The sequence below is a fragment of the Triticum dicoccoides genome, chromosome 5B (genome assembly GCF_002162155.2).
Source record: "Triticum dicoccoides isolate Atlit2015 ecotype Zavitan chromosome 5B, WEW_v2.0, whole genome shotgun sequence".
NCBI classification, from domain to species: Eukaryota; Viridiplantae; Streptophyta; class Magnoliopsida; order Poales; family Poaceae; genus Triticum; species Triticum dicoccoides.
In genome coordinates, this window is record NC_041389.1 from 597,211,922 (window position 1) to 597,225,259 (window position 13,338).

Below are 13,338 nucleotides of genomic sequence, written 5' to 3' on the forward strand. Positions count from 1 at the left end.
GCTACCTCCTCGCGCCCTCCTCCAAGTCCACCTCCACCTCCACCTCCACATCCACCACCACCACCTCCTCCTCCAACTCCACCTCCACCTCCACCTCGGCCGCCACGCCCTCCCGCCGCTTCGCGTCGCCGCTGCCGAGGCGCTCCTCGTCCGTCGACCGGCCGCGCCCCGCGGGGGGCAATGCCGCCGCCGGCGAGGCCGCGGGGCCCAACGGGGCCACCACCACCACCACCAGGAGCCTCTCCGTCGCCTTCCAGGGCCGCTCCTACTTCCTCGAGACCAGCAAGGCCAAGCCTGCCATGTCCCCGTCGCCGGTGCGGCGGCCCGCGGCGCCGCCGGTGGCTTCCACCACGCCGGAGAGGAGGCGGCCTGCTGCGGGCGCGGTGCCGGAGAGGGCCAAGGGGTCCGAAGGGGGCCATACCCACCAGAGGTGGCCAATGTCGGCACACGGGTTCGAGGGGAATCCGCTCACCAAGAGCCTCGACTGCTCTCTGGACAAGAAGGGCGCCGCTGTCCTGGCCGCTGTCAGATCGCTGCGGCAGTCCATGGCGTTCGACGACGGGGTGCGCCGCACCTCGTTTGACAGCGGGGACTACTTGATGTCATCGGACACAGAGAGCTTGTCATCAGGGAGCAATTCTGAGTCCCAGGATGCCGGAAATGGCGTTGCTCACAGAGCACGTCCATCAACAAAGGGGATGAGTGTGCCTGCACGGTTCTTGCATGATGCTGCTGGCAGCAGGATGCAGCGCTTTGCAGACCCAGGCACACCGTATGTGGCACATAATTCTGGATTGGCATTGTCACCAAGATCAGCGCCGGTGAAGAAGTCGTTGTTGAACGGGTTTGTTTCGTCTCCACTCAACAGACCAGTTAGGCAGTCTTCACCAAGTAAGCTTGTGGGCAATTCATCGAGGAGAATGTCAAGTCCATCCCGCCCAAGGAACTCCATGGGGACGAGTGCGTCAACGTGGGATCAGCAGGGAAGAAATTCGTCTGGTTACGGCAGGAGGTGGGTTGGGGGTAGTAAGGTTGATGGGGAGCACCTGTTGAGAATCTTGTGCAATCGACATTTGCAGTGGCGGTGTGTGAATGCGCAGGCTGACGCCACACTTGCTTCACAGAAGATGACTGCAGAGGTGAGTGTCTGTTAATCGATAAAATCACAAATCATGGGTATACCAAGTGTCTAATCAGTATTGGAAAAATCAATATGGTGTTTTAAATATTATTGCCATATTCTTTTCTCCTTGTCAAACATCAAGAAATAGAAGTTGATGATATTCATGTGTATATATGATAATAGCTCAAGACTTAAATTTTTACCTGATATATAAGGCCACTTATATTTAGTGTGTAAAAAACAAACAAGTCTGAACAGCTGGCTTACGAAACTTTATGGCAACACACTTACTGTTCTGTTATAGCAGGAGTTGATTCCATGTAATATTAGTGTAACTCCCATTTTTTCATGAATGCTTATAACATAGTGCAGAATCTCTATGGGCATGTGCAACTTTTATTGGGATCAGCTTTCACACTAAAGATAACAGGCTATTTATGTGTAATTGTCAATAAGATTCAATCATCTTACCAGATCTTATTCAGCTGAAAAATAGTCCGCACACCAAATATGTAGGATAGTGATAGGATAAAAGAAATAACTGACAGAGCTTTGAAAATCCTTTCTGTATGTTGGAGCCATAAAGAAAAAAAAAGTATTAATATATTTAAACTTCTCAAGGTGTTCTCCCTCTGTTTCTTGCTATGATAAGGAATGCTTTTGAATACAAATACAATGTTATCAATTTTGTGTAACATAACCTACTTGCTATTGGATTAATTGTTGGCCAAATCATAGATTTGGACGGTCAAAATGCACACTATATTTCGAAACAGATGGAATACCATATCTAATGCTGAAATTACGATGATATAAAAATTGAAGTTTGAACTGTGCATTCATACATGAACTATTAGAGTTCTGTGAACTTTATTATCTTAGTGCTTAACTGAAGTCGCGAAATAGGTATCCTAATAAAACCTACATTTAGAAATAAGGAAAGGATTCATTTTGTCCATTTCCGCTACTACTTTTTCTTTGTTTGTTCGTTTGCTGACATTTCTTCTTTTCCTTTACCAGAAAGACCTATGTGATGCATGGATTACTACCCTAAGCATGCGTAAATCTGTTGCTCTTAAAAGGTTACAGCTACAATTATTCCGAAACAATTGGAAACTCATGACGGTTCTAAAGGGACAGGTAAGAACTTTTTAAATTTTGGTACCCATGATATTTCCGCATTATTTGAAATATAATATCCAGTGCATTTTCCTGCCCGGCATAGTTAGCAAGAGACTATTTTGCCAACAGGACAAGAAGCGCATGAAAGAACTAGGATAGCTAGCTGTAAACATGACAATTTGAATACGGATTTGATTGATTTTCAGTCTTTGTGGTTTGTACAATTCACCACTAATATGTTTTTTCGTTCGTATAATGATTGGGATAATTAATAGCAAACTGAGCCATTTTGTTACTTATTTCCTCTATTAAGTATGGCCCTTTCCTATGCATAACTATGAAGTTGAGATGGAAACAAGATCAGTATGTAGCTTCTTCAGTGGGATATTAGACAAATATACAGAACTGATAGGTGATAACTATACTGCTTAACAATCATCCATATTAACTGGTCATAGCTTGACCTAATAGAGTGATAGAGGTATCAACTAGTTAGGTCAGCGCAGCTATCAGATAATTATATATACTAGAACAATATCCTTTTGCATCGAAGTTAATTATCAATTTGCATAACTCTGGAAATCTGATCAAATTCGATTGACATAGATGCCATATTTGGAGGAGTGGTCTTCACTAGAGATGGAGTATGCAGATTCAATATCTGGAATTGTGGAGGCTCTAACTGCCACCATTCTGTGCCTTCCTGTTGATGGAGCAAAGGTTGGAATAGCATGCCATCTTGCTAATCATGTGTTTCTCTTATGTTAATGAAGTTTCAAACCATATTTACTACCTCTTGAATTGCAGGCTGATATCCAAGACGTAAAAAATGCCGTTGGTTCTGCAATTGATATCATGCAAACAATAGGAAGTTCAATATGTTCTTTACTGGCTAAGGTACTGCGCTTCAAATTGTTTTCTGATTCCTTTTTACCAGTTGCTTATCTACCGATGCATTTCCTCACAAGAATGATTGTAATGCCTACAAAATATACCTGGTGCATTATAAGTTTTACAAGTCTTTCGATCTGGAATGGATGCTTGGATTGGCTGCAGCGTATCAGGTGTCAATTTGTTTGTGTCGATTAGGCTGATTCTGGCCAACCATCTCCCAGATCATATCGTCTTTGATAGCCCTTCAAGCTTTGGAATAATGCAAGATATCTTACTTAACTTTGTCCCTTCTCTGAGGGTTCAGCCCTAGGACTGTGCACATTCGCTTTGGCTTATTTTCTCGTTGAGCTACATGAAGAGGTTTACATATTCATGCCACTTTGCTGCTGCAAGCATCTTATATTAACAAACATTAGCATCATTGTACGGTCAATTATTTCTTGCAGCTTGTATGGCGGTGCATGTAAACACGTTTGAAGGATTTCATATTTACTTGAGTATAGAGGGCATAGAACTAGTTCTGTAGAGTGTTCGGTGCAATATTTGTTATGTGGTGAATTTGGCTTAATTCATGTCATCCTGCAGCTATCTGGGACAAGTATTTTGGTGTCTGACCTTGCCAGAATTGCCACGCAAGAGCGTTCTCTAATGGACCAGTCCAGGGAACTGCTGTCCACACTCGCATCAATGCACGTAAGTAGTACAATCTGCTTGGTTCAGTTTCATCTTTTATGCAACGATTATAGAGCACCTCTAATCTGTACCTCTCAACTATGATAAAAACAGGTCAAGTACTGTAGCCTACAAGGGCAGCGAGTACAGACAACTCATAGGAGGCTCAAGCCCTCGTAGTTGACACTAGGCTTAACTCACTAACCGAAGAGCCTACGTAGGTGGAGCTGCTATATCTGATGGCTTGCTCGGGTTGCCCACTGAGCCATATGACTTTCGAGGAAGTTACCTCGGTCGATCGATCGATGCGTTCTAATGAAGTTCCGGTGCTCTTGTCATGGTGGTGGTTGGCTAGGTTCTGATTGGCTAAGTTGAATATGCAGTGATGCAGAACAGATGTAGGGGGCAAGCATGTATATATAGCTGTAGTTCCTTTCTTTCTTTTGTTGGTCTTATTAGATGAGCAATTAGGTCTAATAGTAGCTAGTTTTAGATTGGGTTCTTGTTTATCAGATGACCTTCCGCGCCATGGCAAATGCAATATAATCCTCCACTGGTACTCAGTTCTCTTGTATAGTACGGAGTACTCTCTCCATTCCGTTATACAAGGTCACTTCATATTTTTCATGTCTAACTTTGACCATTAATTTACCAACAAAAAGTGAGTTATATGCCACAAAAAGTACTTCATTGGATGCACATTTCAAAGAACTTTCTGATATATATTTTTGATGACATATAATCCATATTTTGTTGACCAAAATTATAAATCAAAATTTGACATGAAAAACGAAGTGACCTTGTATATAGGGGAATAAAGGGAGTACCATGTTTGCTCCGTAGCTGAGTCTTTTTTTTTGAACAAGAGGCAAACGATTTGCCTCGTTCATCAGTTATCCTGATTCGACATTAAAAGTATATTGATTCTTTCCCGTCTAGTGGTTCAGGACATCTCTCTTTCAAGGAGGCAGCGGGGATTCGACTTCCAAGAGGAATGTTTCCCCTCAAAAAAAAAAAAAAGAAGAGGAATGGTTTGTGTTACCGCGCTGAAATGGATAATGCTACAACATCATCCATCAGTTAAGAAGAGGAATAGTTTTGTGTTACAGCGCTGACACGGATAGTGCTACAACATCATTCATCAGTTAAGAAGAGGAATAGAGTTTAGTTTGTGTTACAACACGACACGGATAGTGCTACAACATCCCGAGCAACAAAGATTCACTACTCTTGCGACATCATTTGACCCAATTTTTAGCACCCACGGTGAACCATAGCTTACTTCCTTCTTGACATTGGCGAGGAGGTCATTCCTCTCGTTTTAAATGGTACAGGCAACGGGCATGTTGAGTGAGGCCATCACTTTTCTATTGGGGACTGATTTGTTAGAAAGGCCCATCCATGAATCTTTGATGGGTCTCAAGAGGTACTATGAGGAAGTATCAACATTCACAAGTTGGAGATTGTCTATGAAAGAAAAACATCTGCTGTAATACGAAACAGTAGCAACTGGGAGCCAACAAAGTGCAGTACTAGTATTAGGGCATCTCCAACACTGACCCGTAAACCAGACACCGCATCCGTTCACGGACACTGATACGGAAGCCAGCCATCAAACATGATGGCATTCATCAAAGTTCGGATAAAAAATAGCACAAATCATCCATAAATAACATGCGAATGAGTCTACTAGAACAACAGTTCAAATTCAACGACATTAATAGGATGTTCAACAAGTTTTTCATGAACGGATCATGTCGTCCCACACATACTGCCCTTGCGCTTCGTCCCGTATGTGCGTAAATGGTCTTCCCTCTAACCTATGATACATCACGAAGACGCGTACACGCTACACACTGAGTAGAGCAACATTAAGTGAATGAATGAATCAATCACCAAGTTGAGCAAGGAGCAAACTATGATTTCCATGGTTGCAGCGGGCAATGATCACATTGCCTCCAACCGATCAATTGCTTTACAAAACTTGACGACTGTGGTCTGGATGGTGTACCATCGATACGCTAACGACTTCACATTTGCGTTCATGGATGATGTGCATGTCGTAGGGCGCAATGTGATTTCGCATGTGAAATGAATCATCCACGCGCTGCCAGAAGAGCCCTCTTCTGCTCCTGCCTAAAATCTACGGATACGGCCAACCACGCATCGCACAGCAACTCATCCTCCATGCTCGAGTACACCGCCATCCTTCGCACTCTATAAAAGATGACATGAACTTTGAAAATAAGCTCAATGACATTTAACCGAGCATCTGTTGGGCGTGGTACCCTCCATGGCCGTCGTTAACAAGGGGATGGAGGATACCTGGCTGCGGACGAATTCTGGATGGACGGTCCTGTGGGTGGTGGTTGCGGACCCCTGACAATTTCTGGCTGGCGATCGAAGAGGTACACCGACGACATCGAAGGAGGAGGGCGCGGATGCGGAGGAGCAAGGACAGAGTGGAGGAGAATGAGACCGGGAGTGGGATCTGAGTGAGCCCAAGGTGTCGGAGTCCTACATGACTGTTGTTTGGACTCCCGCAAAGCCCCCCAGTTTGCTTTCAATTTACGAAAAAACCATGTTTGCACCGATCGGCGGATCAATACAGGACCACGTTAGATGGCAAAACACGTCCGGACCGCACGGTCCGGACGGAAGCAGGCGGACGAGCAAGATGAGTTGCAAGAAATCAGGTGTGGCAAACACCCTTTTTTTTTGAAAGAAAACATCCACTTTATTAATTGAAAATGATAGTTGCATCGTCTATAAGAAGAGGTACACTATTCTCCATAGGCTCCTCAAACCAATCTCTAGTTACAGAAGCTTTCACTAGCCTAGCAAGTTCACGAGCAACCTTATTAGCTACCCTATTACAATGTTCAAATCTAGTCAACGGAAAATCGCATGCCATGAAGTAGCAATCCTCGAATACTGCCGCCGCAACTCCCGCCGATTGTCCTCTATTCTTCATTGTGTCAATGACTTTCAAATTATCAGAGTTAATAATAAGACGATTGCATCCCACCTTTTGTGCAAGAATTAAACAAACTTAAGAGCCATCGCTTCTGGTGTTAGTACATCTGCATACCAATCAATCTTCCAATTTCCGCCAGCAATGAAGTTTTCTTTGTCATCTGCCGTGCCCTGAGCAGAGGTGTGGCAAACACCTGCCCTGAAGGCGAGAGAGATATGGGCAACATTTATGTCCCGGAGCGGCATAAATGCAGCACTCGAGTGCGTGAGCGCGCTCACGGGCACGAGGGAGGGGAAGGCTGGGGACAGCGCCTGCCGTGCCCACCTGAGAAGATTTCTCGCCTCCCATCCCATGCCATCGGGTCGGCTGCACGCACGGTCACATCAGCTTCGCCGGCGCCAAGGGAGGGACCGTGACGAGTGCCGTGCCGGCCCAAGGACGGCGTCAGTTGATGCCGAGAGGAGAGGAGAGGAGAGGAGCACGGCACGACCGACACCAACGGAAGGAGCTTTGCCAGAGGGAGGGGTGGGAAATCCTTGTTGATTTGGGTTGGCTGGCGTGTCTTGCTCACGCTACAACGTCTCCCTCGCTCTCTTGTCTCCTCTGCCCGTGAATGATCTGGAACTAGTGGCTCCTGGCTTGAAGCTAGGGTTTCTACCAAATGGGAAATTGAATGGCAAGCACGAGGAGGAAGCCTTTTTGGTTCATAAGGTTCTGAAAACACAGGAATGCGCATGCAAAACAGAGTGCTGAAAAACACAGAAATCCCGTAAACTTTGCCTGAACATATGGCCAACTGTTTTGCAAGATCCAACACTACAAAATTGGAAAGAAACATTGCTCATTTCCAATACGCATCCGTATAACAACGTACATGCATAAGCAAAACCGGCCTCCAAAAAATACTTACAGTGCTTCAACTAGATATTAGGATTAGGAGTCAGGGAGAAGAAGAAGACTGCATCAGTGCACCATTTGTTTTCCTTCTTGTGAAGGCTATCATCTGGGCGCTCCCAGTTCTAACATACTGGCAAGTTTGATCATCAGTTTTCGCATTTCCCTCTATTTTAGTATCTGGGGTCCCTGCATTTTCATGCCAAGAAGCCGCCACTTTCCTCCTTTTGGTAGATATTTCATCATACTGATCAGGATGCCCATCACCAGTGGACGTCTCCTTTTCAAATGTGTCCGTTGCTTCGAATTCACTAAAACGCTTCTCTCCAACACTAGTGACGGGCACAGGTATGCCAGCAATTTTTTGCAGGATCGCAGGGTCCAAAGCGTCGTTCCCAATTTGGCAATCAACATTGGCACCCACGATAAGGTTTTGTGTGGCACCAACAACATGGCCCTCACTGCAAACGGCAGCAGCAGGTTCTTCCTGTTCAGAACCCGATGGAGGTCCAGCATCTTCTTGCATTGAACTTAGCTTATTCTCGGAAGCATTTGAGTTCTCTCCAAATCCAGTGGCATTGAAAGGTTCACCAATCGCCCCCTGACCTGTACTACTGCCTGATCTCATGTCCACAACGTCATCAACTATATCATCCTTCCCAGATGGACTAGTGACTTTTTGCAGTTGATCATCATGTGAAGATACACCCAAGATCTTGTAAGATTCTGGACCATCTGATGATTTGCTCACAGTTTTCTGACCTGCAACGCTGTCAGGATCAACATGAGTGGCGCCCATGCAATTGCCTTTCCTGAATACATGAACAATCTCCTCATCTGGACTGTTAATCACAGGTGCATGAACACACTCCTGTGGTTCATGATCAACCTTCTTGCGGATCCTATTGTTATACATAGGCTCAACATCCTGCTGCGCCTCCACAGTCTCAATGAGCATATAGGAAGTTAGCGGATGGCCTTCTCCATTCTTCATTTCTGCATCTGAAGTCTCCTCCAGCGTAACATCCTTAGGAGACGTATTCATAATCTCAGTCACAGCATCCTCTACCGGTGTGCTCATTATGTCCCGCAGGTTGACTTCTGTCGTGGACGCAGAAAGAGGATCTTCTTTCTGATGATGCACATCCTCGCTCCAGTTGCTAGTGTCATCTCCTGTAGGACAAGGCCCTACAGCTGTTCCTCCTGCAGGTTGAATTTCCCTCGTTTGGTCCAATTGTAGCATGGTATTTCGCTCCATGCAATCATCAGTGACTTGTTCCAGCTTTGTAACAGTAGCTTGAGCAAAATCCACAGAAGTTGAACAGGTCGTCGCTGATTCAACACTCCCGTTTCTCATTTCAGTTGGAACAACAATTTGCATAGCCTGCAGCGCAGTTGAGGGCATAACCATATGTTGATTCGTGTAGTTTAAGCAGCCTGTTTCATCAGCACATGCTGTGATTTCTCCATTTCAGAAGTAATATACATATCGATATCATTAAGTGATTCTTTGACCCTCTTCCCGTCGATTTCACCTGACAACAACGCTCTAATTCGCCCCTGCACCGTACTTACCAGATCAATCTGTTCATGGTCAAATACACTTGTCAAAGACATATAATACAGACAGGAAGATGACAAATTTCATTCTAAAATTCTTACCAGAGCTTTCTCGCTGTGCCCGGATAACTGATACGATATAAACGGACACTCTACTGGAGTGGAGATCCATCGACGCGTGATCTGCCAGTACCACTCTAAGTAACAATTCCTTGCATGAGTAGGATCTGAATTCACGGCATTGTGCAGGCCAGCGACTGAATGGAGCCTGTTATCCCATTCCTTAATGTACTTCTCATGGTAGGTAGACCAATCCTCATCTGTTTTTCCCTGCATTGTAACACGCTCAACTGCCTCAACTGGGTCTGGAATGTGCTGCATCATTCCGAATTGTAGTAAGACACGATCAGGCACATGCATTTCCACTATTTGGAAGCAGATTAATGGAGTTCTTGATTGCCAAACTGCAGATCCAAGTGTGCATAGCGCAGGCAGGCCATCGATCAGACTTGGTTTGTACGGGTCCCATGTTATCTAGAGAAAATGCAAAGATGAGCTGTAGCACTGTGCTGCTTATAGTGTGCACGTGAATAAGATGTACTATTTTGCAGTTATGAGAAGTCATACATTCATACCTGACAATCTGTTATAGTATCAAGCCCATGCCTGTAAAATTCCTGGTCTATGGATCGGACATTTTCACGGTTCTTGAAGGGTACGTCCCATCTGATTATAAAAAATGATGTTCATTTCCAGGAATAAAATAAAGCAAAACAAAAGGAATGATATACAACACAAACCTGCATCCAAGGGGCTGATCGCCGTTTAGAGACTTATTCTCCAGCCTTTCAGGACGGCCTATCCGGATATGCTCCCATGCCCATATCTGCAATGTGTATTGATTTGCCATTAGTTACTGTACTAAGCAAAAGTACTGCATGGCTGGGGAAATATACTATTCCTCTGATCCTAAATAATTGTCGCGAGCTGTACACGACTTTGTACTATCGCAACAGTTCCTCCATGAAAATTAGAGCGGACCGGAGGTAGTACCTGAAGAAGAGTGAGAAATGCACAGCAGTTAGCCTTGCCCTTCATGCTAGCCTTTCCAAGTTCTCTGTAGAGGTGAGCAAGAACAGCAGCCCCCCAAGCCATCTCCCCTGAGGCATCAAAATCACGAAGCAGTGCCAAGTATCTTAAGTGCACCCGAGTCCCACTTGGGTCAGGAAATAAGCTGCAGCCAATTTGGTACATTATGTAGGCCCGTGTAGCATGCTCTATTTCTGACTGATTAGCCCCTTCTGGCAAGTTACTAAAAGTGTCATACAACCACGCGATGTTGATAGAACCACCTTTTATCTGTGGAGGTTCTTGGCCTAGTAGCTCTAAGCACAACTGTTCCCAATGACAGCCTGTTGCACCAGTTACAGGAGTACCGTCTACGCGAAGTCCAATAAGAATGGCCACATCCTTCAAGAGCACAGCCATCTCTCCAAACCGCAAGTGGAAGGTCTGTGTTTCACGCCGCCACCTTTCGACCAAAGCATTTAACAATGCATGGTCCAACTGAACCATCTTCAAGAAACGCAGGTGGTAAAATCCAGCTCGCTGCAATATCGCAAGCATTCCCTCATGCTTCACCTCCCATTGGTTAAGTCTTGTGCCATGCTCAATAAATCTAATAGGTTTATACACCTGCATTTTTAGGCAAAGTGGGCAACAGCATAAGAGGGCAAATAGCTGATACTGGAGCATATTTATGGTGAAACTTAAGGAAAACCTCTAAACTGTTACCTTCCCAACAGATATAGCCTCTGATTTATGAAGCTCCTGGTCCACAAGAACTGATTTATCAACAGGACCAGGATCCAGGTTCTGCTCCATTTACAGCCAGTAGAGAATAGTAGCTGCTGTAATATGCCTAACAAAGAAGGACGGTAATGACCAACACAAGAGACAAGACAGCATATCAGTTCATAAACTGATAGGTACAGTATAACTTTTAACTAAATTCCCCCTTTTACCTTCTAATATGATATGAGTGGCAGTGACTACTCTATTTAAGGAATTTGGCACCAACATACCAGATTTATAACCTAAGTATCAAAATGTACACCCTGGACTCATTTGATTATTGTTTTTAGTATTGATTTTTACCTACAGTTCTAGTCCTTTCTTCTCCGTAAAATTTCAGAAAATTATTCTCCATTATACTATATATTTTTTCCCGAATTCCACATTTGATTTTGAATCGAATTTACTCCTATCTTATGCCTCCAATGTGTCATCCCGGACAACAGCCATGGGAGTGGACCAGTTTCGTCGGAGGGGGGCAAGTGGTTATACAATATACATTTGGAATCTATATTTTAAATCCAGTGCATTGGTGAATCTTTTGATAAATGGAGTATTTAGGGGGTAAAAAAGTGCAATTCACTCATAGCTAGTCAGGCACACATTTTCTGAAAAAAAAGGCAAGTCAGGCACAATATTATCAGGCACTCCACACTCCACGGGCAAGAAATGTTAGAAGTGACAGCATTCGCATGCTAGATGCTCACATTGCATCTGAAGCATGTGCTTAACCATCAAGTTCCATTAGAGGGAGGCGAGGAGCTAGGGTTCGACCTGTGCTCGGGGGGCGCTGCGCCGCGGAGGTCCCCGCTAAGCTCCACAACCAGCGTCCATGGCAGCTTGCGCGCGCTCGCCAGCGTAAGTCGTAGGGGAGGCGAAGCCGGCGGCGTGTAGCGGGTGGGGGGCGTAGCCGGCGGCGTGTTGCCCTCCGGCTCCGGCTCCGGGTAAGGTCGTAAGACTGCCTTGGGCTGGACCGAGCGGCCCACTAGCATACGCAGGCCTCGCGGGCTGGACCGAGCGGCCCACTAGCATACGCAGGCCTCGCGGGCTGGACCGAGCGGCCCACTAGCATACGCAGGCCTCGCGGGCTGGACCGAGCGGCCCACTAACATACGCAGGCCTCGCGGGCCGGGCCTCCCCCGTCCATGTCCTCCCGTGCCGTGCGGCGCGCTGCCTCTCACGCTCCGCGTCCGCGGCAGCGTGAGGCGTGAGCAGTCCACATCCTGTCGCGCCGTCAAGTAACTGCTACATGGCCTGGTGCGCCCTGCGCAGCCGCCTCCACCCGCTCTCCCCCTCCTCCGCCGCCGCCGCCGCCGCGACGCCCCACCGGCTCCTCCTCTGCCTCCTCTCCACCGCCGCCCCGCGCCACTCCCACGACCACGGCCAGCACCACCGCCGCCGCCACTCGCCCGCCGCCTACGCCGCGGCCGCCGAGTCGCCGCGCCCCATGCCGCCCATCGGCCGCGCCACGCGCCACCCCGCGGGGGCCACCCCCATCGCGCGCGTCTACGCCGACGCCAACTCCCAGCGGCCCAAGGAGTACTGGGACTACGAGGCGCTCGACATCGAGTGGGGGTAGGGTGGGGTGGGAGCCCGTGCGTGACACTCCAGATTTGCTGTTGGCTAGGGTTTGCGCACTGATGCTGGCTGTTGCTTTGCTTTTGCTTGCGTGCAGGGAGCAGGATGGGTACGAGGTGCTGCGGAAGGTGGGCAAGGGCAAGTACAGCGAGGTGTTCGAGGGATTACGGACCGGGAGCGAAGAGAGGTGCGTCATCAAGATCCTCAAGCCCGTGAGGAAGAAGAAGGTATAATGCTGCTGTGGTTTTGATCGGTTATTAATCTGCTATTGTTCGATGCTAAATCTGAAGATGGCCAGAGTTCTACAATCTTTAGTTGGTTAGTGCAAACTTAGCTTCGTACAAATGGTTTTTGAATCTTATCATTGGTCGATGTGATTTGGTATAATTCAGGAGGTTGTGGAAGGGTGTGACAATGGGGCTCCGTGGAACTATTGTGTTATTGTGTGTGTTGAACAATTTCAGATGAAGCAGATATTTAGTTTTAGATTTAAACATGCGAAAGCAGATGCAATTGAAACGGTGAGAAATTAGAGATGTGAAGTTCTGACAGCCCCCATGCACCACTTCCCCCATAGGTGATTAAGGGTGTGCCACAGTAGGAAACCTCCTCTTCTCCCCTTCCCTCCACTTCCCAATCTCACATCCTGTTTTGGTGAAGGGCT

General features: G+C 46.5%; 3 protein-coding genes across 3 annotated transcripts in view; 2 read left to right on the top strand and 1 right to left on the bottom strand.

Annotated features, from left to right (window-relative positions):
• Positions 1 to 2: 2 nt before the first annotated feature.
• On the top strand, positions 3 to 4,471 carry LOC119310233 (QWRF motif-containing protein 2-like; the record flags this gene model as incomplete). The annotated part of the gene is made up of 6 exons (XM_037586047.1): positions 3 to 1,139; positions 2,144 to 2,263; positions 2,852 to 2,965; positions 3,053 to 3,142; positions 3,725 to 3,832; positions 3,926 to 4,471. Coding segments are annotated over 6 exons (1,635 nt in total), but the record flags the coding sequence as incomplete, so codon positions are not given.
• A 4,620-nt stretch (positions 4,472 to 9,091) lies between these two features.
• On the bottom strand, positions 9,092 to 12,003 carry LOC119311922 (serine/threonine-protein phosphatase 7 long form homolog). Its single transcript, XM_037587640.1, has 7 exons — positions 11,871 to 12,003; positions 11,037 to 11,163; positions 10,296 to 10,937; positions 10,043 to 10,128; positions 9,878 to 9,968; positions 9,345 to 9,776; positions 9,092 to 9,266 (listed from the first exon to the last, which is right to left on the bottom strand). Exons 2-7 carry the CDS (start codon positions 11,124 to 11,126, stop codon positions 9,111 to 9,113), a joined length of 1,497 nt encoding a protein of 498 aa, XP_037443537.1. The 5' UTR covers positions 11,127 to 11,163; positions 11,871 to 12,003; the 3' UTR covers positions 9,092 to 9,110.
• Positions 12,004 to 12,317: 314 nt separating this feature from the next.
• Positions 12,318 to 13,338, top strand: part of LOC119311923 (casein kinase II subunit alpha-2-like) — a 6,393-nt gene continuing 5,372 nt past the window's right edge. The window contains exons 1-2 of the mRNA XM_037587641.1: positions 12,318 to 12,671; positions 12,772 to 12,901. Of these exons, the coding sequence (XP_037443538.1) occupies positions 12,346 to 12,671; positions 12,772 to 12,901 (456 nt within the window). The 5' untranslated portion in view covers positions 12,318 to 12,345. The remainder of the gene's footprint in view (positions 12,672 to 12,771; positions 12,902 to 13,338) is intronic.

What these genes read in the sequence shown, in the direction of transcription:
- LOC119311922 (XM_037587640.1), bottom strand. Translation starts at nt 11,126, where the DNA reads ATGGAGCAGAACCTGGATCCTGGTCCTGTTGATAAATCAGTTCTTGTG. An exon ending in CATTTCTCACTCTTCTTCAG is followed by an intron (nt 10,129 to 10,295) that starts GTACTACCTCCG and finishes TACACATTGCAG; the next exon opens with ATATGGGCATGGGAGCATAT. An exon ending in GATCAGCCCCTTGGATGCAG is followed by an intron (nt 9,969 to 10,042) that starts GTTTGTGTTGTA and finishes TTTTATAATCAG; the next exon opens with ATGGGACGTACCCTTCAAGA.